The sequence below is a fragment of the Pteronotus mesoamericanus genome, unplaced genomic scaffold (assembly GCF_021234165.1).
Source record: "Pteronotus mesoamericanus isolate MK-2021 breed Mesoamerican mustached bat unplaced genomic scaffold, CSHL_Meso_final scaffold_651, whole genome shotgun sequence".
Classification (NCBI taxonomy): Eukaryota; Metazoa; Chordata; class Mammalia; order Chiroptera; family Mormoopidae; genus Pteronotus; species Pteronotus mesoamericanus.
Window position 1 is genome coordinate 616,746 of NW_026555325.1, and position 27,113 is coordinate 643,858.

Sequence of the window (27,113 nt, forward strand, 5' to 3'; positions counted from 1 at the left end):
TATAAACAGTAAAATGACAACAGACAATTATCACAACTGAACCTAAAATACTAAAACTAAGCAAACAACTAGAACAGGAACAGAATCACAGAAATGGAGATCATTTGGAGGGTTATCGGTTGGGAGGGGAAAGGTGAGAATGGGGGAAAGGGTATAGGGATTAAGAAGTACAAACTGGTAGGTACAAAATAGACAGGCGGAGGTTAAGCACAGTACAGGAAATAGAGGACTTATAAAGAATGGAAGAACTTATATGCATGACCATGGACAGGTACTAGGGCGGGGGAGATTGCTGGAGGTAACAGGGGTACTGGATGGAGGGAGACAAAGGGGAAAAAATTGGGACAGCTGTAATACATAATCAATAACATATTTTTTTAAAAGTTATATTACTTAAAATAAAAGTACAAATTGGCCCTGGCAAGGCAACTTGGTTGGTTCGAATGTCACCCCATTATGCCAAGGTTGTGGGTTCAATCCCCGATCTCTCTCTCCTTTCCTCTCTCTCTCTCAAAATCAATAAATAAAAATGTTTAAAAACATTTTAAAAAAGAAGTGCAAATTGGCAGTTACAAAACATTCATGAGGATGCATAATACAGCATAGAGAATATAGTGAATATCATTTTAATAACTATGCCTTGTGTGAAGGGTGTGCTAGACATTGGGAGATCACTTGTGAGTTATGTAAGTGTCTGACCACCATGCTGTACATCTGAAACTAATATAACACTGAATGTAATTGTAATTGATTTTTTTAAATTAGATAAAAAGAAGCCTAAGGAGAAAAGGTTTGAATGAGTTTCACAACAAGGGGAAACAGAAAGGTTCAAACTTTCCTCTTTCAGAAGTGTTGACTCTTCATTGTGAACTCACTTGCTGAACATGGGAATCTTTTTTTTTTCCAGTAAGTCAAATATGAAAAACAGTAAGTCAAATATGACAGTAAGTCAAATATGAAAAACATATTCAAACTTGTTCCCTTTTAAGTGATGCTACCATGATCGCCTCGCACACACATGATCAAAGATAATGATGACACTGGATTCCAAAAAGCAAGTGTGGCAAGAAGTCTTCAAGGCTCACAAATTGAAGAGCTTGGTTTCAGAAAGTCTCAGAGGGGTAGCAGGCAGCAGAAAAGACATGAAATTTAAGGGACCCTCAGAGTACATGGTATGGTTGCTGGGTCATCAGCACCTTGAAACGTTTCTTGATGGTGATTCGGTGCCTAGAGTATTTGTCGTCTGGGGAGAACTGAGCAGGACAGGCTGAGCAGGTCTGTTGTTCCATAGGGTCAAACTTCTTCAGGGTATAGACCCGGTCTCCCTGTTCATTGAGGTAACACTGGAGAAACACGATCACGCTGAAGCTGGAGGTTCCAACTCCGACCACAGGTCAGTCTTAACGGACGACCTCACGTCTGAACACGGAAATCTTAAGTGCTCTAATTTTTGACATTTTATTGAGTCATTTATTCATAGTATTCCAGCTCACTCTAATTGTGGACTTTTTGAATTGTTTTCCTTATATGTGTCTCTATCCTTATATGTGTCAGTATCATCTTCCCCAAAATGTTTAACATCTTGAGGGCACGGGCTGTGTATCCTCCTTAACACCTAGCATGGCGCACAGTAAGTGCTCATTTCGGAACCAAATGCATAGTGTGGCAGGGGAAAGCCAGACTAACACGTCTATCCTGAAGAATGTTGCCAGGGAAAGCTGGTGGGTTTCCTCGGAGATTTTGAAGAAAAAGGAAAATGGTGGAAGAAAGCCATATGAATCCATGTTAATTTCACCTCCATTACATACATCTCCTTCTTGTCAAAATGATACCCTGACAGCTCTCTGAAAGCCAACGCATTCCCCACCTCCCCCACTTCCCTGCCTCTCAGCCGGTGTGCTGAGGGATACAGCTGGGACTGGTATCAGTCAGTGCCCCACAGACCCCTAGCCCAAACAGTGACTGGTTCAGGGGACTCATGTGACCCACACTGAGACCAGGAGACACAGGGAGACTTTTGCTGGGAATGACAGGCAGAGACAAGCTTTTTTTCCTACTGACCTTAATACATGAGCGCAAGGCTGTTGCCATCTGGCTACAAAGTAGCCCAAGAATAAAGCCAACAAGGGGAGCAGGAGAAGAAGAAAAACTGGGTCCCTGCAACATCATTTGTGGTCTGATCAAGCTCCACTCTGATCACGTAAAACCAAGACTTTTCAGTTTCCTGAACTCATAAATTCCTTACCTACTTTAAAATTTGGATTGGGTTTCTGTCACTTGCAGCTAAGAGTGTTGGATGACACAGAAAACTTGTGCTGGAGTCAGGTAGGCTTGGGCTCAAATTCTGGCTTTAAATGAACCCACTAGTAATGTCATTGTAACCAAACTGTTTCTCTTCCTGGCCCCCAATTTCCTGATCCATCAGAGTTGTTCTGAGGATGTAATAACTATTTTTAAAGTGCCAGCACAGTATTTGGACAAAATCAAGTGATAAATGATTTATAGTTTTTTCCCTCCCTCTGATTTCCTTTAAAAGAAAAAAGTAAACACTTGCTGATGCGAAGATAAAATGACTGTCTTCCAGCCAAATGTCCTATCTCTTTCAATGAGTAGGAGATGCAAAGATGAGAAGTACCTTGAAAGAGGCCACCCCTGGGTCGGAGATGCCCGGTGCGTGTTGGCCAGTGCCGTAGCCCGCATAGCTCATCACCCACGGCTCGTGGAAGGTCACCCACAGCTTCACACGGTCCCCAAAGGTGGAGAAGCAGAAAGCTGCATAGTCCAGGAAGGCGTCCACCACACTCTCATTCTGCCACCCACCTCGATCCTGCAGGGCCTGTGGCAGGTCCCAGTGGAAAAGCGTGGCCATGGGCTCGATGTGCGAGTCCAGCAGGCTATTGATCAACTTGTTGTAGTAGGCGACACCCCGGAGGTTGGGGCTGCTTCCGTGCCCAGTGGGGAAGATGCGGGACCAGGAGATGGAGAACTTATAGACCTGAGCTCGGAGGCCACGAAGCAGGGAGACGTCAGAGTCCACCTTGTGGTAACTGTCACTGGCCACGGCTGGCGTTGCTTGGTCCTTGGTGGCCTTCTGGAGTCCAGGTTGGTCCCAGATGCTTGCCCCTCTTCCGTCCTCAGCCCAGCCTCCTTCCACATTAAAGGCTCCCGTGGAGACACCCCAGAGGAAGCCTTCAGGAAAAACATCCCACAGGAAAGCATCTCGTTCTGCCTTGGACTGGTTAGCAAATGTTTCCTGGACTCTCTGGTAGGCTGAGCTGGGCGGCGAGGAGCCTGCTGTCATCTTGAAGTTCCTCTGCTGGGCAGCCTGAAGGGTCAGGCTGTCAGTCAGAGAACAAGACCTGCTACGGGATTGAAGTGACATAAAAGAACATAATAAGTAATGACTCTGAGTAACAAATGCCCCAGGTTGATGAACAGTGATGTGTTTAATCAGTAAAGATACCAGAAACACTGAATGGAAAGTCGTATCTACAGAGTCATGGGTAGGAAGTGACTGGTAGATGGAAAAATTATTATTATTACCCCTTCTTAGTTGAGTTATGATTGCCCCCGCATGAGTTCAGGTACTGTACCAATGCTGCTGCTCTCCGTATTAGCTCACCCTTGAATATCGCCTTCGATTTTGATGCCATACTTTTTTCCTTCTCATAATCTTTGCTTATAACATATAGCTAAGAATAATGTTGACTTTGATGTATTGAGCCTTGATTCTGTGCTGGCCACTGTGATAAAATTGCATGTATATTATCTCATTTAATTTTCACAATAAATTTATGAGCTAGGTACCATAATTATTTATCTTCATCCTACAGAGGAAACTGAGACAAAGAAATGAGCAACTTGGCAGCAGGGACCAGCAGCTGTTTGCCAGCTGGTGCAGCAATGTTTCCAAACTTGAGCTACTGGTACAGTTCTGCTGACGTGCACCAGTTAAAGATTGACACCGGCCATAAGCTCCCTTCTTCATGCCGCCTGGATGTGACCATAACGTCAGCCCAGCCTCTTTCCATGTTAAAGGCTCACGGGGAGACACCCCAGAGGAAGCCTTTAGGAAAAACATCCTGCAGGAAAGATACCTTTTGCCTTGGACTGGTTAGCAAATGTTTCCCAGCAGAAGTGTCCGTGCTGGCTCACGAGGCTGAAGCCTACTTAAGAGTGACAAAAGACAGGAGCTGGATGCCTGATGATTATGGCCACCGTCCACCTCCAAACTTTATTTATGTAAATGAACTCATATCTTGGCTTTTTTTTCCTGATGAAAACTTCTCCTTGATCACAGAGCTTGCAAATGGTAGAGCACAGAGTCTATACTTTTAAACATATATCACTATGTGTGTAGATGTATAGATGTCCATACATATTTTGTGTTATGCTTTATTTCAGAAATAAATATATCTGAAAGAAAATGGATAAAAATGCTCTCATTTTTTGGAAACTGTTTGTTTTTTACTGTTTCGAATCAAAGCTCTAAACTGATTTCCCAGTCTATGAGTCATGTCCCACAGGCTGGAAAGCACCGCACCGTGGCCTGCTGCAGTTCCACCAGCAGAGGGCAGCTTGAAGGAGGGCGGGTCCAGGTGGGCGAGTCTGGTTTGGCGAGGAGAGCACACCTGGGAGAAATGAGCTGTGGAGGGGGTGGCACTTATGCTAGGTTGGCCCAGAGTGAAGAACTGGTAGAAGTGACAGGGGCGCTGTGGAGGGACCTCCATCCCATGAAGGGAAGCCTGGGCCTTCCCAACCCAAGTGCCCCCTGTTTTGTGAAGGATCAACTCATCCACATTTGCTAGGAGAATGGTGGGGGAAAATGATGATCTACAGTCATGAATTATCCAAAACATACATATGACAATGGAACACAACAGGGACACAGGTGGCACCCACTCTGTGCATAGCCTCAGTGCTCTGGCCCTGACTGTCCCAGCCTAGAAGAAAAAAGGTCTTGAGGAAATAAATTAACTGCCCCTGGATAAACTAGAACCTGCCCCGTAAACCTTGGAGCTGGGAGTCCTGGGTTTCCTAGCTTGGGAAGGGATTTAGCACGCAAAGCCTCGGTCTCGGCCCAGCCCCTCCAGCTGTCCGTCCTTTAGCCGACCCAGTCCCAGCTCTGAGCCACCTCAGAGACTCCCAGATAAGACTCTTCTCTCTTCTCTGGGGAGCAGTGCTGAGTTTCAGGCCACACTCTTGTGTAAGAGTCACTTATGGGCCTCTCTGACTCACTTTTGAGGTCTAAAATTCTCAAGTGAGAAGACAAAATTAGGCCTCCTGGAAACCCACCCCCGCCCAACTGCCCCTGCTCCCGGCAGGCTCTCTGTCAACACTGACTTGGGCGAGGACCTCCCTCGCACCCCCAACCACCGCCACTGTCAGTTGAACATTAGCCAATGGTACCTTCCCTTCAGGCAAAGCACCAAGAGATCAAGGAATTAGATAACCTTGGAACTGATGCCATGTATCACCTCGTGGTTTTATAATCACTAAGTGCTCAAGGTACCCCTTTTATTATGACCTCCGGAGTTTTACTTTCTGAAAAGGCATAGCCCAGCACTCCTCAGCTGACTCCAAGTGTGGTCAGGGAGCAGTTCTGACCTATTTGCTCATTGCACTGTTCATACTCCCAGCACAAAGCCTGACATGTAGCACCTGCTCAGGGCCTGTTGTTCTGAACTGCGGACTTGAAGTGAGTTGACAGGACTAAATAATAGAAGGAGATACAGCGCAGGACGGCCAAGAGCTGGGAGAGGAAAAGTACAAAGAGGCGGTGGTGACTGAAGTTTACGACCTCGGACAGAGCCATGCTGAGGTGAATGACAAGAAGAGCTCTAGCTGAAGGTCTGGGCAGCCCACGGGCTGCCTCTGCCAGCCTTTGTCCCTCTTTAATGCAGGGTGCCCGGGCTCCCTTCATGTGTAATACATCCCCATGCAGTGCTGAGGGCTCTGGGGAGCTGCCGGTGCTGGTTTCCATATCGTCCCTTTCTCGCTCGCTCAAGAAGCACATTGGAATATGAACGCGTGAGAGTCCCATATTTATGGGGGTAACCTCAAATCTGCTCTATTTTTTTTTAAGTATGTCATTTACAAATGTTGGTGCTTTAGTCATTTGTTAAGGAATTATTTGCAACCCCACCATACATAAAAATCTCTGTCCTGAGAATGCCACTGAGTTAGGCTTCTGCCCCATGGCAACAGCCAGTTTTCCTATCTACACCGTCTCCTCAGAGGAAGATGCTCCACATTGTGTGTAAGGAAACAGATGCAGAGGACTAACCTCACTCACTCAGGTCAGGTGGCCACAGTGGGGTGGTCACATCTATCTTTATTCCAGCCTTCTCTGCCATAAACTCACAGGATATTAAACTAGCAAGCAGGGGTTCAACTCCCAGCTCTGCTAGTTGCGTGAATTGCAAAGTGGCCGAATGATAGGCAAGACTGCCAGAACCACGTTGCACCTAGAGTAAGATTCAGGAGAGATGGGTTCTCCCTGCTTTCCCCTCTGAGCCTTCATCTCTCTTTTCTAGAATGTCATAATGAACTCACTGGTTTGAAAGGCAGATGACAACAGTCTCGTGAGATTATACATGTGAAAGAACAGCAGAGCATTCTGCAAATATCAGTTATTGGTAGCTTGAAAAGAAATCTAATCTTACCTTTTCTTGGAATTTGATGAACAGTTCAAGAATATATTACCATCACACCCAATGGCGAGTGCTTGCTCTTTATTGATGGCTGTAAGAGAAGGAGTTTAAGTAACTCTACCTGAAGCTAAGCATTTAAGGAAGACAGAAGCAGTTTCTACTTTCTTATGACTTAGATCAGTGGTTTTCAAACTGTGTGCACCAGCATCACCTATAGAGCTTACTAAACACCAATGGCTGGGCCCACTCCAGAGCTTCAGACCGGTTTCTGTTCTGAAGTGGGCTTGAGAGTGGGACTGCCCTGGGTGGTGCTGAGGCTGCTGGTCTGGGGACCACACAGAGAACAATTCATTTAGAAGGTCAAATATCAGAAAGGGTGGATTATTTTTTAAAATTGTAGTAAACTATACATTAAACATAAAATTGACAACTCTAACCATTTAGAAAGGGATGGAATTTAAGAACAGAATTTGTCATGCCATGAAAGATGAGTTAGGGTAGGGGTTATTAAGTGGCATCTATGGACAAGTTCCATGATGTCTGTGAAGCCAGCTCTGCACTGGTTACAAGTCACGTGTCCCATGTTCTGACCTTACAGGGCGACTGGACTGAATATCAAGGCACCAGAAACATACCCCTTGACCCTTTTCTGCAGTGCGTCTAGTGGCCCTCAGCCCCTGATCCTGTAACAGACTCCACCTTTCCCTTGACCAAACTGGACAAGGAGTAATCTATATCGTGCCAACCAATCAGATTCACTCTCAAGAATTTGAGATACTGAGGAAACGCTACATTGGTCAGGTACCCACCAGGGCCAAGTGCAAGTTGAGGTAACGGGGAAATGAACAAGGGTAAGCAGAGCGGGCTGGCGGTGGGGAGGGGCGGCGAGAGGCAGCCCTGCTAAGGGCTACAGAGGTGAGAAACCTTGAAGGGGAGTGGCAATGAAGGGCACAGGGAGGCACGGAGAAGTTCCCATGCTTACGCCTGCCATCTTATTCCCATAAGACCAAGGCATCCTTGGCATCCTTGAACAGAACCTGTAGTCTTTCTTGGGTCAGCAGAAGCTAGGGGACTGACAATAGGGAGGCAAGGGAACCCAGACTCACTCTTCTTGGCTCCCTCCTCCTATTGGAACTCCAGACTTTCAAGACCACTATCCCCCAATCAGTGCGCCGAATGTCACGCAAAACCTGTCCAGTAATGGTCCGCTTACTTTCAAAAAGCCTGAAGAAGAGCTCAGCTGGGTTATTCCTGGTGGAGGGGCAGTCCTGGAGTTTCAGATTGAAGATGAAAACTTTCACTTTTGGCTCAACAGTCTGAAAAAGATAAATGCCAGCTGGTGAACCAAAACTGCCTGAAATAAGCCTTTTGGTAACAGGGACATATATTTCAAGACAAGAATCTACAAGTACTCAATCTGGTTTTGGAAGTTACCTCTAGCCATCTCAAGTAATAAAGGGAGCTGACTCTAGCCCTGGCTGGTGTGGCTCAGTGGATTGCGTGCAGGCCTGTAAACCAAAGAGTCGCTGGTTCGATTCCCAGTCAGGGCACATGCCTGGGTTGTGGGCCAGGTCCCCAGTAGTGGGCACATAAGAGGCAACCACACATTGATGTTTCTTCCCCCTCTTTCTCCCTCCCTTCCCCTCTAAAAATAAATCGAAAAAAGGGAGCTGACTCTAGACTCAGAGGAAGAAATGTTATACTTTTCAGTAACATAGACTACCCTCCCCATAACCCCCAGCAAAGAGATAGGTTCATCTGTGTTTCCATTGCCGGCTGACAAGGCACCTCCTAGAACCAGGCTCTGTATTAAGTTCAGTGACAAGGCATTCTGCTCTTGTCAGGGGTTTGAATCACAAGAAGCTTAATCAGGTGCCACCATCATGATATTTATGGATGTCTGGGGTTTACTTCTAAGCAATCTGGTTTTGAAGGGAGATGGTAGTGTATAGAAGAAACAAGATCAACCACAAGTTGATAGATTTTGAAGCTGGGGGTGATTTCATTAGACTCTCCTTTCTACCTTGGTTATGTTTGACATTTTCCATAATAAAAAGATAAGAGGAGCTGTTTCCATTAAAACTTCAGCAGGTATAATTTTTTCTCCCATTTCCAGGCATTTCAATTTCAAAGGAAACATCTCTAGGCTGGCATGTTGTTTGACTTCACTTTAAATTATCTTTGTTGGGTACGTTGGGTTTGATCCTTTTTCCCTTGCTAACTTTGTCCTTCTCTGAGCAGATAAAGGCCACTGAGAGGTACCAACAGCAGCTACTGGAAAAGGAGCCAGGCATGTTCTTTATTTTCTCAAAGCTGCCTGTAATCACATCCCTTCTTTACAGATGAAATACCTTAAGCTCTGAGGAGCCAGATAAGTTGACCAGGACCACAGTTAGTGGAGCAGCACTCACCCAGCCTTGTTCTTTCCCTGGGTCAAGGCAGGAGAGCTACACTACCAAGGGAGCTGCGCAGGTTCTTCCTTCCTGAGAAATCAGTGCACAGCAGGGAGGCCTGTGCCATCTATCATGGGAAGGAAGAGCTGGAGGAGCTGGCTGCTGAGCAGGGAATTCCCAGGGTGAGTAGAGCCGTTTCTGATATGTGGCTGTGGGACCCTGTGTAGCTCCTGAGGAACCTGTGGACGTGCCATGGCTCTTCATCGTTGTGCTGGACCCGAGGATGTCCTCTGGCCCTACACATCAACATGACCATGGAAGCGACTGCTAAAGGTCCCTGGGACACAGAGAGAGGCAGGCAGGTGCTCTGAGGGGAGTGGGGGAAGCTGGGAATGGGTGAGGGTGTCTGCTCCTCCCTGCCCTGACATTGCCCTCTTCCCTCGCAGCCCATGGGAAGAGGCCCCTTGAAGAGGCACGTGCGGGGACCTGGGATGAGGAGGGAGGGGAAGAAGATCAGGAGAAAGCCGAGGGCAGCACAATTCAGATTCCTTTGGACACAGGGCAGCCGCTCTCTGCAGGGAGATCTTGGCTGCTCTTCCCATCCTGGGTGTGATACTGTATGGGAAATGCTACCAGGCATGGAACTAACGATCCCAGAGAGGGACCCTCTCCTCTCCAGCTCACTTCTCACCACTGCATAATCAGAGTGGTCATCCTGACTCTTTAGAGGGCTGTTTCTGAGCTGTCAAGTGCAACATCTGGTTTTTAATTCCCATCTAAGGAAACAAAAGGAATAAAGACCTGGTACAGGGTATAATAAGTGGCTGCTACGTTTGTCCAGGGAAGGTTTACTATTTGGCTAGTGGGCTATAAACTGAGGGTTCATAGCTTTATCTAGACACTGGTGGGAGCTAGTCTTCTTGAGAGTGTTTTACTGTAAAAAGGGAAACTATAACCCACATCCTCAAGCAGAAAAGGAACCAGGGCTCTGCTGGGCGCCTCTCTGAGGGCTGGACCTGCATAAACAAACCATGTGTTCTCAAATGTCAGCGTGCCTCAACCTGTTAGCTAAGCAGCAAACTCTTTTGAAGTCCTTGAAGAGGACCAAAGACAGATTTATTTATTTATTCATTATTTATTATATTTTATTATGCTATTACAGTTGTCCTGATTTCCCCCTGCCCCCCTCCACCCAGTGTCCCCTACTCCCTCAGGCAATCCCCCCATATCATTGTTCATGTCCATGGGTCATACATATAAGTTCTTTGGCTCTCCAATTCCTATACTGTACTTTACATCCACATGGCTATTTTGTAACTATTTGTGCTTTTTAAAAGAAGTAATTTTATTGATTATGCTATTAAAGTTGTCCAATTTTTTCTCCCCTTTATACCCCTCTGCCATTCACCCCAACTCCCTCCAGCATTCTCCCCACCCCTGCTCACCTTAGTTCATATCTCTGAGCATGGGTTGTACATGTAAGTTCTTTGGCTTCTCCATTTCCTACACTACTCTTAACTTCCCCCTGTCTATTTTGTATCTACCAGTTATGCTTCTTATTCCCTGTAGCTTTTCCCCTATTCTCCCCCTCCTCCTCCCCACTGATAACCCTCCACATGATCTCCATTTCTGTGATTCTGTTCCTGTTCTAGTTGTTTGCTTAGTTTTTGTTTTTGTTTTTTAGGTTCAGTTGTTGATAGTTGTCAGTTTGTTGTCATTTTACTGCTCATAGTTTTTGATCATCTTCTTTTTCTTAGATAAGTTCCTTCAGCATCTCATATAATAATGGCTTGGTGATGATGAACTTCTTTAACTTTACCTTCTCTGGGAAGCACTTTATCTGCCCTTCCATTCTAAATGATAGCATCACTGGATAGAGTAATCCAGGTTGTAGGTCCTTGCCTTTCCTGACTTTGAATACTTCTTACCAGTCCCTTCTAGGCTGCAAAATTTCTTTTGAGAAATCAGCTGACAGTCTTATGGGAACTCCTTTGTAGGTAACTCTGCTTTTCTCTTGCTGCTTTTAAGATTATCTTCTTATCTTTAATCTTTGGTAATATAACTATGCTCTGTCTTGGTGTGTTTCTTCTTGGATCTAAGTTTTCTGGGACTCTCTGAGCATACTGGATTTTCATGTCTAGTTCCTTTGCCAGATGGGGAAGTTTTCCTTCATTATTTTTTCAAATAAATTTTCAATTTCTTGCTCTTCCTCTTCTCCTTCTGGCACCCCTATGATTTGGATGTTGAAACATTTAAAGTTGTCCCAGAGGTTCCTCAGCCTCTCCTCATTTTTTTTGAATTCTTGTTTCTTCATTCTGTTCCTGTTGGATGTTTATTTTTCCCTTTTGTTCCAAATAGTTGATATGAGTCCCAGTTTCCTTCCCTTCACTGTTGTTTCCAAGTATATTTTTCTTTATTTCACTTTGTATAGCCTTCATTTCTTCCTTTATTTTCTGACCATACTCAACCATTTCTGTGAGCATGCTGATTACCAGTGTTTTGAACTCTGCATCTGATAGGTTGTCTATCTCATCATCACTCAGTTCTTTTTTTGAGTTATGATCTTTTCTTTCAGTTGGGCCATATTTATTTGTTTTGGTGCACCTGTTACATTGGAAGGGCCAGAGCCTCAGGCATTCTGCAGAGTGGGGTGGTGGCACCGTATGTGGAGGGAGGGTTGGAGAAGGAACAATGCTGTTCCTAGCTTACTCGTCTCTCGCCCCACTTTCCATCTCTTCCCTCGCTTCTCACAAGCAGATTGTGCCCTTTTAGGTGCTAACTCCTGGGTGGTGGGCTTGTGTGCATTCTAGAATCCCATGGGCTTCTCCAACAGACTCTCCCATGAGGCTGGGTATTTCTCCTGCTGCTGCAAGCTCCACAGGTTTTTACAGTCAAAGGTTTTGAGGCTTTAGTTTCCTGCACTGGAACTCTGAGTTGCGTGGACTGTCCCACTCCCCAGTTGTCCCTCCCAGCTTATCCACATGCAAATGTAGGGTATTCCAGTCTGCCAGCCACTGCCTCTCCTGCCCTGGTCTGCCAGCCACTGCCTTGTCACATGCTCTCTCTGCCCTGGCTGCCCATCTCTGCCCCTTCTACTAGTCTGGATGAATGTTGCTTTTTTAACTCCTTGGTTTTTGGACTTCCATACATTTCCATACTTCCAAAAAGTATTCCATACTTTTGATTTTCTGGCAGTTCTGGTTGTTTTTTGGTTTTTAAATTGGTTGTTTTCCTTCTCTTGGTTGTGCGAGGAAGCAAAGCGTACCTACCTACACCTCCATCTTGGCCAGAATTCCTTATTTGTGCTTCTCAATCCCCTCACCTCTGCACCCATTCTGATCTTCCTCCTCTTCCCTCCCATCAGTCAACATTCCCAGTCAACATTCCAATAACTAACTTCTTTTGCTTTTAAAAGTCTCTCTTTAGCTTTAACTTTTGGCCTTTTGATAATCAGGCATCTTGGAGTGGGCATCTTTGCATCCCTCATAACTGGGACTCTCTGCTCTTCCTGGACTTGCACATCTATTTCCTTCACCAAATTAGGGAAGTTTTCTTTCATTATTTTTTTCTCAGATAGAGTTCCAATTTCTTGTTTTCTCTTCTCCTTCTGGCACCCATATAAGGTGAATGTTGGACCTCTTAAAATTGTCCCAGAGGCTGTTTTATACTATCCTCATTTTTTAAAATTCTTTTTTCTTATTGTTCTGTGCGGCTGTTATTTTGCTTCCTAATGTTCTAAATCATTGATTTGATTCTTGGCTTCATCCATTCTACTGTTGTTTCCCTGTAAATTGTTCTTTATTTCAATGAGTGTGTCCTTCATTTCTGGCTGGGTTTTTTTATACTGCTGCGGCCCTCAGTAAGTTTCTTGAGCATCCTTATAACCAGTGTTTTGAACTCTGCATCTGATAAATCCCTTATATCCATTTCATTTAGCTCTTTTTCTGGAGTTTTGATATGTTCTTTCATTTGGACTATGTTTCTTTGTCTCCTCATTTTGGCAACCTCTCTGTGTTTGTTTCTATATATTAGGTAGAGCTGCTTTGATACCATGTCTTGGTAGTACGGCCTAATGGAGTAGGCGCCTTGTAGGTTACAGTGACGCAGCCTCCCCTATCACCCAAGCTTGGGACTTGAGGTACGCCCTCTGTGTGGGCTAAGTACACCATCCTCTTGTAGTTGAGTCTTGGTTGCTGTTGGCAAATCAATGGGAGGGATTTACCCAGGCCAGTCAGCTGCAAGGACTGGCTGTGACCACTGAGCACCAACTTCTGCCATCCACGGAGAATTAGCTGTGCAGGGACAGGGTGGTGGTTCTCCAACGGTGATGGTCTGTAGCTGTCCATTGTGTGTGTTGGCCCTGGAGTTTCCCAGGTGGTGGAAGCCAAGGGCAGCCCCCACCTGGGTTTTGCCTGGGACAGCCCACCTGAGCTGTAGAGTAATCTGAGATGGCTGCTACTTGTGCTGGGCTTGAAGATTCCTAGGTGAGCCAAGCCGTGACTCTAATCTGGTTGCTGCTGGGTTCACTGAAGCCAGCTGTTGCTTGTCTGAAGAGGCAAAGAGGCAAGTCACATCTGCCTATGTTGCCCTCTTGACTGGAAGCCTCCCAAAGGCAGATTTAGTCATTATATGCAACTGCAGGCCTCAAACAGCACGTTTAAGAAATCTGGCAGCAGGCCCACAAATGCAGGCTCTGGGTTCAGGTGAGAAGGTGTTCACAAAAACAACTGAAATCATATGTGGTTTTCAAAAACGCCACCCTAATTAGAATATCCCAACACCTTGGACTTATTTTTGTTTTAGAGAGGCAGGGAGGTGTCATGAGAAAGCCCCGGTTCCACTCCCAGCTCAGACACTCACTACCTAGCATCTGACACTAATTAAGTGTCTGAAGTCTTGGGTGTGCTGTGAGGAGTAGAGAGAATGTGAGGATAACATGCTCCATGCAGTGCCTGGGGCAGAGCAGGCACTGAAACCCTAGCAGCTATTACTCTAATGTCTTGTGAAGGCATCTGCTATCTTTGATGAGATCGTCTCATTACTTGTAGATAACAAAAGTAACAGCATCTACACTGGCTGGCTGGGAAGACAGAGATATGGGGGTGGGACTGATGCTAATTTGTCCATTTTGAGCCTTCTGCCTCAGGAAAAATGGAGGTTCTATCTAGCTGCACCACTGAGGGTTCGACATTAATAAGCGGGGCCTTTAAATGAGTATTTCCTCTCGCAATCCATCCCTCTTGGTGTGGGATCAAAGCCAGGACGCACAGGGCTGAAAGTAGAGACAAGTGGCTTTGTGCCAGAACCTTCAGGCCAGAATAAGGCCTGGATGAATTCCGGTGGCATCTGGAGAGAGGCCTGCAAGAGGGCAGCTCTTCGGAGGTAAGTATAGGAGTACTGCTAGGACTCAGGAGGTCCAGAAAGAAACTGCTGGCTATGTAATCAGTTATACCCTGTCAGGAGATGGGGGAATAGTCGGGACTCCAGGGAATTAAGCAAGGAAGTTGCACAGCAGTGCCCAAGCATAGCAGAGACAGCTACCTTTGGGGTAGGAGACACCTGACATACTTTCTCAAAGGAGTCAGAATTGTTAGACTTGAGGAAAAAAACCCTAGGTACAGGAAGAAGGGGCCTGAAGTTATAGGAAAGTCCCAATAGCTGGTATCTGATTTAGCAGTCCTGGGTGTGAAATGTCTTTTTAAAAAGCTGTGGTAAAATATACATACCAAAAAATTTACCATCTCAACCATTTTTATGTGTACAGTTCATCGTTATGCTACCATGACCAAAATCCATGAAATATCCTTTTAGATCTAGAATTTTAATTCTCAGTAGGTTCTATACAAAAGAGTAGAAGATATATGTAAATATTTACCTGAACAAGTCAGCCCTCATTATCCTTCCCTGGGAAGACTGCCTAACCTCTTGATGTCCTCTAGCGATGCTTTCAGCAGAAAGCTCCCCAGATACCATTCTGCAGGCCTGCAGACCGTTGGGGGCAGTTCAGTTTACACATCAGCTGAGTGTTAAATACCTAATATGCTCTCAGGAACCTTTGCCGCTCCTTATCAATATGGGAAATGGCTCAACTTACCCGCAAGGCACTCAGGCTCTGCAGCAAACTTGCCTCATTTTGGCATTCATAAGACAAATCAAGAGAAAGGAAATCGACTGCATCCTAGAAATAAAGGAACAGGGTCATCAGAGCATAGCAATTTTAAGATGAAGAACTGCTCAGAAGCGTCCCCTTTTTGTTTCTCCCTGATTATGGAACTCAATACTCCAAAGTAGGATTTTCCAAGGGACAAGCAGGCAGAGTAGAAGCTGGGGATGGAGTAAGAGTGTGTGCATGTGTGTGTTTGAGACGGGGCACTGCAGGTCGTTGAGGATGTATTGCCTACGTACTCAGCAAAGTGCCTGGCACACAGTAAGTGCTCAGTTGCATATGAGTAAGTGGATGAATGAATGCGTGAAGCACTGGATGCCAGACATGGTGGGTTCCCACCAAGCAGGTAAGCACTAAGGAGGGAGGCAGAGGCCACAGCTGCCCAGGGGAGCACTCTCCTCAAAGTGGCCCTCCCACTTTGTCAGAGGTGGTGGAGCCCTTTGCCGCCCATGGGCCCCTCAGTGATCTCTGCAGAGCCTATTGGGGTACCGAGTTTTCTTTTCATTGTAGGCTATAGCCATTGGCTACTCTCAGGCCACAGCTTAAAGCCACCCCAGTTGGTCCAACTCTGGCCTGTATGATTAACCGAGAACACAGCTCTCACCGCCCTGGTCTTCAACACCCAAGCCCGTGCTCCAGGGAAGGGCACACCCCTCCACCCCGTCTCGGGCCTGCATATACTCCCAAAACTGCCGATTCACAGAATCTAAGCATTTAACCAAAGCACCGTGATTCCCTCCCCACCCTTCTCATCAAGGCCTGTCTTCTCCTGCTCAAAGATCATCTGTTCCTTCAGAACAAAGAGTGTGGATAATGGCATCTGGTGACAATCGTGTGTGCTGTGGACCTTGGATAACTGATTCACCACGGGCGCCCTATGGGGTTCCCGCTCGCGTTGCCATCGGTGTTTACTAAGCGTTCCACACGCTCGCCCCACTTTGGTGAGGACCACTTAAACCTTCTGCGACCCACCCTCTCAGCCCTTGCTTTTGTCAAGTCCGTACCACACAGTCATTGAGTTTCTACCCTTGAAAGTCACTGTACTGGGTACAGTGGGTGGTGATTCAGGTTTAAAGATGAGTAAGATCCACAGGTGCTGACCACCTAATAAGAGAGTGTTAGTAAAGGCAGCAATTACATGAAGAAAAGGCAGAGATTCGGAAGTGCTATGAGGAAAGTCCTTCTCAGGGATCCTCAGACCTTGTGGGAATTAGATTCCCCTGGGAACTGGGGACACCTGTGAAGGCCTAGGGCTGTTCTTCCACCTTAAGCCTTGGCCTCTGTGTGCTTTACTAGCCCTCCCGATGATTCTGATCAACACCAAAACTTGGGAACTACTGGTCTGAACAAATGACAAAGGGTTTCAAGTGGGGAGAGTGCACAGCAGGTTGAGCAAGGGAGCATTACTGAGCAAGGCCTCCTGATGTAGAGCATGTTCACAGGACATTAATAATCAGTAGGATTTCATTGGATGAGATGTTTGAGGAAGGGTAGGAGGTAAGAAGGGAATGCCAGGAAGAAAGTGGAGCGCATGCTGGGAAAATAAGAGGTGAGGTCAGAGAGAGAGCAGGGAGCCTGAGGAATTTGCACCAGCTCAGGGGAGCGTAACTTCCCAGCAGGGAACTGGGCACAAATGTGCTTTTGAAGGATAATTCAGCAGCGCTACGTGGCATGGATTAGGGCAGAGGGACCAGTTCAAAGGCTCTTGCTCCACAAGCACTTTTCGGATCAGCACTTTGGTCTCCGGAGTTCATAACTGATAGCTGTTACTGCCCCTTGTAAATTAATTAAGACGGCATCTGGCCGTACAATCAGTCTCGGAACAGGTGATTTAGAGCGTACCTTGTCTGGATTTTAAGTTTTTGCGCTGTAAATCTGAAGACCAGACGCTGACGTAGGGGGCCTCCCTCTGGTCACAGATAGCAGCGTCTGCTACGGGGCAGCGCTGTCAGCGTGCGGCAGCGGTCAATGCCCAGAACCACAGGAATCGGCTCTCTTCCCTGATGGCTTTCCACACGGCCCAGCAGCCAGCGTCGCAGGGCCAAGGCTGTTTAATTCTTGGGTGTTTTACCTTTTCTTATTAAAATCCTAGTTCAAAAGTTCTATTCAGAGGAGGTAGACACCAGGATGAGTGCTCTGCAGAGCCCATTACATATAAAAAACAAACAAATCCTTTGTCCTAGTACCTGTTTTGCTATAAACTGACCTCTTTTTAAATAAAAAAACCAGAACAAGCAGAGGCATTTGACTTCTTTGTGGAGGCAGGAGCTGGGATTTTGTTTTAAAGTAATTACGAATTTAGAGAAAATATACCATTCAGAACAGGCATTTGTAGAAGTGTCAAGCCAACAGAGAAATACATCTCTTGGTTTTTAAAATGAAAATCTCAACTTTCCTCAGATGTTACAGATGCTATTTCAGGGACCGCCCTCACCTTGGCAAGGGAAGACGTGGACGGTTCTAGCAGCAGCTCCCAGACCGCTTCAGCTCGTAGGACGACCGACAGCTTTCCACCTGAAAGCAACCAGAGGAGGGAAGCGCAGTGAGCGAGGCCGGAGCCTGTGACCACGGAAGCCGCTTGTGGACTCATTTCCTATCAAACAACTCCTATTCCATGTTCACTGATCTAAAGAGAATTTCTGAAGAAATCACTCACATGACTGAACCCTAGCTGAAAGAGTTTAGAAGATAAGGTGGCTTACAAAATGTCCCTATAGCAAATGTTTCACATAAACCAGGACTCTGAAATGCAGTATACTTGTAAAAGTCTTTGAGAAGAGCAGAAGCAGTTACCCTGCCCTGATTCCTCAACTTCTTTTCAAAGGTAGGGTGCACTCAGGGAGCTGCTGTTACTTGGCCTTATTCACTGTACAAACATCAGTTCAACCCCTACTGTGCACAGCGGGGGACAACAGGGAATGTAAACAGGGGAGCTTGTACCCACTTGCTTTGACATTTCATCACCCAGCAGTGGTGCTCAAATATGTGTGCATCAGAGCCACCGTCCTGCTTCTCAGAAGGCTGGGGTGGGCCCAGGAACAGGTGTATTGTAACAAGCTTCCCAGGTGCTTCCCATGTGGTGGTCCTCAGAACACACTCAGAGAAACGCAACTGTGGGCTGGGACCCTTCGGTTGTTTGTGTTGCTGTCCCTTTGATGCGCATATACCTTTGTCTTTCACTGGAGTGTATGCTACTTGAGGAACAAAACTTAAACATTTCTTTATTCCCTCCAAATATCAAGTTTAGGACTGGGGACAGGGCACGTACTCAAACCTATAATTAGAAAACACTAAACAAAAATGGAATAGAACCACCATTTGACACAAACTATAAGGCAGAATTCCATCCAAATTCTGTACAGGAGAAGGATCTTCCAGGCAATGCAACCACCACTACCAACCACCTGCCAACTACAAAGTGCTTATTTTGATAAGCATAATGGAACTTTGAAATCGTCTGAGCAAGGAATATCAGCCAGACAAATTGAGTTCTCATTCTGATAAGATAACGCTGTTTCCAGTTATTTAATGATTGTGCTGATGATGGCTGCACTTTACCTTCCACCGATTTCCCTGCTTCAGTCTATCATCACGTCAGTTCACATAGAACATATGTTCTCAGCTTGTGCTTCACCTTTTTGAAATGTAGGATTTAGTACCATCTCTAGCCCAATAAAATGAAACAAGGGTACAGTTAATCCCTAAGCACAATTAACCCATAAATCATTTCTATTTGACTTTGCAAGCTGTTCTTAGAATTCAGACTGAACAAATGAACCTTAAAGTTCCAGGAATACTCATATTATACAAAATGATCAAACTTCCCCAATATGGTTCCCAACTGGTTCCCAGTTTAAACATAAGCTATACTTTTTTAAGTGATGTAAAATGCAGATTAACCAAAACTAGATTCTCAATCTAAGCTTGCAGCTCATGTTTTCTATGGGACAGAAAGGGGGGTAATTACTCTGGTTTAAGATAACTTACTTGTAATTTTTTTGCTGGATGTGGTTAAAGGTAGGTATTCATGTCTATAGGACTCAAAATCAGTATTTGTTGTGGGTTGAGAATTAACCGTTTTAAGCTCGCATAGAAAATCACTGGGTAGCTCCATGTAAATCCCTGTCCCTTAGAGCCACTGCCAGACCTCACTAGAGGATCAGCTCAGTTCTGTTTCCACCACAAAGGGAAGTCATTCCTCCAAAAGCTATTTCCGCCCTCTGCACAAATAGCCCCTTTCCATTTGCTCCCTTCCCTTTTGGCCCAAATACTTCAATAAAAGGAACCTGGTCAATATTGAACTGCTAATATCAACGCTTCGAGCCTCCACTGCCGGGGTGGGTCGGGTAACCGGCGCGGCCCTGCGTTGCGTCCCAGAGTCACGCAATCGGCAGACGCTGTGTGCAGTTCTACTCTTCCCGCGGGCGGGACGTTGGGTCTCCTCCCCGCCCTCCAACTCCGCCAGCGCCCCTCTTTTGTATCCTCCTCAGTGTTGGCACACTGAACACATCAACACGAGGTTTATAAAACATAGAAAAAGATTAGAAAAGAACTTTTCAAAAATTGTGGTAAAATGTTAACACAGAATTTACCATTAAAAGGTTTAAATATACAGTTCAGTGGCATTATGTACGTTAACATTGTTGTGCAACTATCACCACCATCCATCTCTAAAACGCCCCCGCCATCCCAAACCAAAACTCTGCACCATTGAATAGCAATTCCCCATTTTCCCCTCCTCCCATCTCCTGCAAACCGCAGTTCTACTTTCTGTCTCTGTGAATTTGATTACTCTAGGTCCCTCATATAGGTGGAATCATATAATATTTATATTTTGTGGCTGCTTATTTCACTTAGTATAATGCCTTCAGGGTTCGTCCATGTTGTAGCATGTGCCAGAATTTTATTTCTTTTTAAGGTTGAATAATATACCATAGTTTATATATTCCACATGTAGTGTATTCATTCATTCATTCATAGGCACTTATTTGGGTTCTTCTTACCTTTTGGTTATTGTGAATAATGATGCTATGAAAGTAGGTATACAAATATCTGTTCGAGTCCCTGCTTTCAAGTTTTTGCATACATACTCACAAGTGCTAGATCATATGGTAATTCCATATTTAATTTCTTGAGGAAATGCCAATCTGTTTTCTATAGTAGCTACTCATTTTACATTCCTGCCAACAATGTATAAGGATTGCAGTTTCTCTATACCCTCAACAACACTTATGATTTTCTTTTTCTTTTGTAACAGTAGCCACCTAATGGGCGTGGAGAAGTATCTTGTGGTTTTGATTTGTGTTTCCTAATGATTGTTGATAGAGCATCTTTTCATGTACTTATTGGCCATTGTCATAACGTCTTTGGAAAAAATATCAATTCAAAACCTTTGCCCATTTTTTAATACAGTTGTTTGTTTTGTTGTTGCAGAGTTAGAAGTTTTAAAAATATATTCTGGATATTAACTTCTTAACAAATACATAATTTGCAAATATTTTCTCCCATTCTGTCGGTTGTTTTTTCCCCCTCTGTTGATAGTGTCCTTGGATGCACAAAGCTTTTTAATTTTGATGAAGTATCACTTATCTGTACTATCTGGTCAACTTTTCTATAAATCTAAAACTGTTCTAAAAAATAAAGTCCATTAATTTGTTAAAGTGTTGATTAAAAAGGAAAAAAATTCTTACAAACCAAGAGTGGCTTTCAAATTTGCAGATCATCTCTGAGTTTTTTAATGATTGCCCCTCAACCATTAAGAAATGTCATAGAAGTGACAGAAAATGACTCTCCAAAGAATGGGCTTGGAAAAGATGCACAATTACCTAAGAACTTTGAGATTTACCAGGGAGGGGAAAGGGGTGAAAACATTTGGAAACTAGAAATTCTAAAGACTGAAGAAATACATTTAAATATTGTAAGTACCATCAAAATATATTTTAAAAAATCAACCAAAGGAAAAAATTGATAAATTTTTGTTATTAACAATAAGAACTTCTGTTCATCAAAGACTCCACAGAAAGAGTGAGAAGACATGAACTATAAAAATATCATTACATATAACCAATCAGATTAGATTTAAGAATATATAAAGAATTGTGACAAGTCAACAAGAAAAAGACAACTCAATACATAAATGAATGAGAGATGTAATAGGAATTTTACAGAGGAAGGAACAAATGTGGCTAATAAACAAGAACTCTTAGACGTTGTTCATGGATATGTACATTGGTACAACTGCAATGGAAAAGAATTTACATTCTTTCTCAAAGCTAAAAACACTTGTATTCCCCACAGAAGAGAAACTCTTGCACGTGTACAGAAAGAAATATGTACAAGAACATTCATAGCAGCTCTGTTCATAGTAGCATAACTGAAAAATGATTTAAATGTCCATAAGCAGACAAATAATTAATAAAATGTGGCTTAGCCACACAATAGAATATTATATAGCAATGAAAAAGAATATGCTACAGCTATATTCCACAACATGGATAAGGCTTGGAAACATAATTTTGTTTTTTAAAAAAGGAAGCCCTCGAGGACTACAAAAAGTATAATACTCTTTTATGATGTCTCAAAACCAAACCAAGCAAAATTAAATACTGTATTGTTTAAGCATATAAGCACGTGGGATAAAAATTATATATTTAAGAAGTAATGGTATCATAATGAGATGTCATCAAAATGGCTAACACAGAGAACACGAACATGCCAGTGCTGCTCGGCGAGGGTGCTGGGGGGGCCCCTGGGACACCCATGTGCCGCTGGCAGGGGTGTAACATGGCCGACGGCTTTGGAAAACTGGCCGTTTCTTAAAAAGTCAGGCACACCTGTGACTCAGCAATGCCAATCATGTGTATTTATCTAAGAGAAACGAAAATACAGTTCCACATAAAAACTTACACAAGAATGAATACTCCTAGCCACTTGACTCAGATGAAAACTGGAAAATAGCTCAAATGCTCCTCAACTGTGATACCTCCATAATAAAATACTACTTAGGAAAAAAGGAGCAAATAACTAATGCAGCAACAGAATGAATAAATCTCACAAACATTAGGCTGAATGAAAGAAGACAGACACAAAAACTGTGTGGCTCTATTCATATCAATGTTAATAGAAATCAGATCAATGGTTGCTTCAGGGGGTAAGGATTAATTAGGAATCTATACACTTGATCAGAAAGGGAATTTTCTGAGGTGTTGGTTAATGTCTTATCTTCATAAAACATTACATAGGGTTACATAGATGTGTTTGCCAAAACTAGTCAAATTGTAAAATCAAGATCTATGCATTTCATGATATATAAATCATACCCTGACTAAAAAAAAGCTTAGGAAAGATCAGAACCACATTTCACATTGTATTTCCTAGTCAGTAGTAAATGGGAATTTACTTCTTTAACATATTTTTTAAGATTTTATTTATTTATTTTTAGAGAGAGAGGAAGGGAGGGAGAAAGACAGGTAGAGAAACATCAATTAGTTGCTCTGATTGGAAATCAAACTTGTGCCCTTTCGGTTTGCGGGACGACGTCAAGCCCACAGTCACGCCAGTCAGGGCTTGTAACGTATTTTTTAAAACACTGTGAATGTGCTTTATTTGCTAAAATCCCACCTGTTCCGTAAGTAAAAAAACAAAAATTTTTATTTAAAATGTTTGGCCTTGTACCTTTAAGTCATTGTGGACACCAAATGGGGAGAAAAGCCATCGAATAATAAAAAGTAAACAGAATATTTAGCATAGTGGTAACCTAGTGGGGAGGAGAAAACTAAATGAGGGGAGGGGGGAATATACAAGTAGATGTAAGTTGTGGTATGGTTTGCTTTGTTTCATTTTATAAACCCTCAAACCTCCCATTTATATTTTTTACATTTAAAAAATTAATATATATTGCAGAAAATTAAGGGCTATAGCATAAAACTCATACCTCCTGAAACTAATATAAAATAATATTTAATGTTAACTTTAATTGAAAAAAATTGACCCCTTTAAAGTATATAACTCAGTGGTTTTTAATATATTCATAAAACTGTGTAATAATCTCCACTATTCCAAAACAATTTAGCCACCCAAAGAAAAATTCCATACCCAGTAGCAGCCACTTCCTATTTTCTTTTAGCCTTAGATATTGAAATCCGACTTTAGTGTCTCTATACTTCTGCCTATTCTGGACATTTAATATAAAGGATTCATATAATATGTGGTCTTCGGTGACTGGTTACTTTCATTTAGCATAATGTCTTTAAGGCTCACCATCCTGTAGTATGTATCAATACTTCATTCTTTTTAAAGCTGAATGATAGTCCATTGAATGTTATATACCTCATTTTGTTTATCCATCAGTTGGTGGACATTAGGGTTGTTTCTATTTTTGGCTATTATAAATAATGCTGCTGTAAATGTTTGTAACGAGTTTTTGTCTGGACATTTGTTTTTATTACTCTTGCACATGTACCCAGGAGAGGACATGTTGAATTATATGGTAACTCTACAGTTTAACTTGAGGAAATGCCAGACTATTTTCCAAATCGGCCACACCATTATTCACTTCCACCAGCAGTGCCTGAGGGTTTCAATTTCTCCACATTATCTCTAATGCTTATTATTGTCCGTCTATTTTTATTACATCTATCCTAGATGTTATGAAGTGATATTATGTTATATTTTAATTGTTGGATTGAGTGGTCACTCTATGTGTATTTGTTACAGTATTTTGCTTTTAACCAACATAAGTAAATATATTAAATAATATATTTTAAAAAGAACAACAGGGGTATGATTAGACAAAAAAGGGAGGGGAGAATAAGAGAGAGGGAGAGAAAGAAAGAGAGAAGGGGAAGACCACCTTTTGAAATAATAAAAAGACTAGAAAGAGAATTTATTTTGTTTCCTGCATTATGTTAGGGGCAGATAATCTAGTGATATTGATGAAACAAAATAAAGGATGGGGAAAATGAGCACAAGAAGAAAAGAAGGAAATGTAGTTTAAAAAAGAAATAGTCCTAAAAAAAGAAAAAAAGAAAGTCTTTAGTAACCTGATATAAATTAAAAATAAAATATGCAAAAACATTTTAATAAACACGTATATATAACTTTGTAATTTAAGTAATTCTATGAATCTGACTCAAAATAGAAGTTCCTTTATTTGAGATGATCCACGTTCTGTCTTGCCCTCTTCTGAAGTTCATTTTACTCAGAGCTTCTTCAGCAGAATTATAGTCAGCAAACATTTATTTGCTCCCACACCCGAAGACATGCTTTCCGAAGAACCCAGCTTCCAATCCAGCATCTCTTCATCTGCCACCCTCCATTCCCAGTTCACTAGACAGACAGCGGGCTCTCCGCTGTTCCCGCTGCCGCCGGGGCTTCACACTCTCCCCTGACCCGCAATCCTCTTCTCCAGACCTCAAGGCCGGACCCCTCCTTCAGCGCCCAGAGCGCGGGCGGCCGAGCCCTGCCTTCCTCACAACCCTGACTGAGACAGCCCCTCGGTACGCACACGCCTTTATTTATTCACGCAGAAAAAATAGGTTTAACCTCTCTATAATCAAATAAATGCAAGCGAAGAATATAGGAGATAATAGTTTTTAGCTCTCAAATTTCCAATGATAAAATAGGCTGAGTGGGGTCAGAAGAACAATTTTGTAACTGTTGATATAAACTACTACAACTTTTCAGGAAAATAATTTAGCAACATGCTTTAAAGTCTTAAAGAATGCCCATCTCTTGAGTCAGTAATTTTAAATTCGAAGAGTCTATTAGAAAGAACTTGTCAGAAGTTAGGTAACCATTTATATATATACAAGTTTATAATTTGTAATAATAAAAATTAAATAAACGTATATTAAAATGAGAGCAATATTTTAAATTTTATGATCCAGTCATATTATGGGAACCTATAAGCCCTTGGAAAATCATGCCTTCAAAGAGATTTTAATAAAATGAGAATATACTTATAAAGTAGAATATACAGGCATGCACGTATTACATACTGCATGTATACAGTAAACACAAGAAAGCATGTATAATCCAAAATGGGTTCTCAAAATTATGGTACCTCAGATTCATCTAGAGAATTTGTTAAAATCACACATGTCCTGGTCCTGCCCAGATCTGCTGAATCACAACCTCGAGTTAGCTGTGAAGCAAGGACATGGACAATTGAAATGATGCTCTTTTCACCACCCAGCAGAATGCCATTATTTTACCTTTGTGTGTGTCTGTCTCCTCTGCTGGAATGCAAACTTCAACCAGAATGTGTAAGTTGCTTTTCATAAGGAAAGGGGAAGGCCGAGGTAGGGTGGGCAGTCCTGCCGCTTGGAAGCGTCAGGGAGGCAGGATGGAGAAGGAGGGACGGAGGAAGAGGCCCGGGGGCGGCACAGACTTAGCAGGTCTCTTCCAAAGGGAGTGCTGGGCACTCCGCAGTCTAACCCCCTACCTATCTCCTCTGGGAAATCTTCCCTACAACATTAATCTCTCTACCGAATAGCTATGATGGGACTATCGACGACGAGTGGGAAGAAAAGCTGAGTCCTGCTTTAAGGAGGACAGGGGCAGGTGGGTGACAAAGGCTGCTTGTGCGTCCGCCATCAGGCCTGTGTACTCACCCGGAGAAGCGTATTTTCCGTGGTAAATCTCATAAGCTTTTCGGTGGGCGTCCGCGAGGGTCTGGAGACGTGAAGATCTTGATTTCTGCTGAGGGAGTTCTGTTATCACCTCCTCCAAGTCACTAAAAGTGAACCAGATTTCAGCTAAGTCCCCAAAGGAGTGGAAGGCGAATGTGGCATAGTCTGCAAAGAGATCAGCCAAGACTTCGCTTCCGCGGGGGACGCCGGCGGGAAGGGTCTGGTGGTGCAGGACGGCCAGGGGCTGAAGCTGCGCAGCTTTGACGGTCTCGAGGAGTCGCCGGTAGCACTGCACCGTTTTCTCGTCTGGGCTCTTGGAGCTCCCAGCTGGGAGAAGTTGTGCCCATGACAGAAATACTTTATAATGGGTGATCTTACTGGCATAAATACTGCTGAAGTACTCTGGCAGGAAAGCCGGCAGTGGCTGGCGACACATGAAAATGCCTTCGTCTCCTGCCACAGAGTTAGAATCCTGGTTTCCCAGTGGACGGCTCAGGTTGTGCAGCAAATCATTCGTTAGAGGGCCAGCAGCTAAAATGAAATTTCTATCAAGTTTCCATTCTAAGCCCCAGCATGAAAAACTTAGAAAAACAATAAGGACTAAATTCCAGGTCAGCTCCATTTTCGAGGACCTGTTAGGAGGAATGTGGAATCCTTACTTTATAAATGCAGCTGAGGTTGTAAAACACTAAGTGATTATTAACCCTTACTATTTAACTGGGTTAGCAATGATAATGAAATCAGTACATGGTTCATCAATGTAATATCAAAAAATTTTAAAACCAGAAGAGAGAGCAAAACCTCAAATGTCTCACACAATTTAAGCAGAGCAACCTGGAAATTGTCCAAAGGAAAAATTTCTCCACATTTTTTTTTCTTACAAATTACTTAAAAATTTGTTTGCAGAACAGAACAAAGATGAGTCCCTTGCCAAATGTTTTTCCTCTTTAAAAATACTTAGGTAAATGATGAACACATTTTGTAAAAGAGTCAAACAATATAGAAACATGAAATGTCGGTAAATTCCCCTTCCCTCGCTCCACTCCCTTTCCTAGAGTAAGCACTTTCAACATTGCTTCCTTCTGTTTTTCTTTCTCTGTGTAGTTTAGTAGTAATTCAGGAGTTGGAATGCCTGGGATTAAATCTCATCTGGAGAAAGTTACTCAATTTCTCTGTGCCTGTTTCTCATCTGTAGAATGGAGGTAGATAGTGAGAATTAAATAAGGTCATTCTTTAGCATGTTTAGAACAATGCAACTCAATGATAGCTA

General features: G+C 43.4%; 2 protein-coding genes across 2 annotated transcripts in view; both read right to left on the minus strand.

Moving 5' to 3' along the window:
* Nucleotides 1-26,465, minus strand: part of LCT (lactase) — a 59,679-nt gene extending 33,214 nt beyond the window's left edge. Inside the window, exons 1-6 of the mRNA XM_054562786.1 lie at nt 25,826-26,465; nt 17,647-17,726; nt 15,141-15,224; nt 7,867-7,969; nt 6,666-6,744; nt 2,636-3,362 (exon numbers count right to left, since the gene is read on the minus strand). Coding sequence (XP_054418761.1) covers nt 2,636-3,362; nt 6,666-6,744; nt 7,867-7,969; nt 15,141-15,224; nt 17,647-17,726; nt 25,826-26,465 — 1,713 coding nt within the window. The remainder of the gene's footprint in view (nt 1-2,635; nt 3,363-6,665; nt 6,745-7,866; nt 7,970-15,140; nt 15,225-17,646; nt 17,727-25,825) is intronic.
* On the minus strand, nt 1,161-1,784 carry LOC129061747 (H/ACA ribonucleoprotein complex subunit 3-like). The gene is made up of 2 exons (XM_054562515.1): nt 1,687-1,784; nt 1,161-1,368 (listed from the first exon to the last, which is right to left on the minus strand). The coding sequence occupies exons 1-2, from the start codon at nt 1,782-1,784 to the stop codon at nt 1,161-1,163; spliced, it is 306 nt and encodes a 101-aa protein (XP_054418490.1).
* Nucleotides 26,466-27,113: the final 648 nt, after the last annotated feature.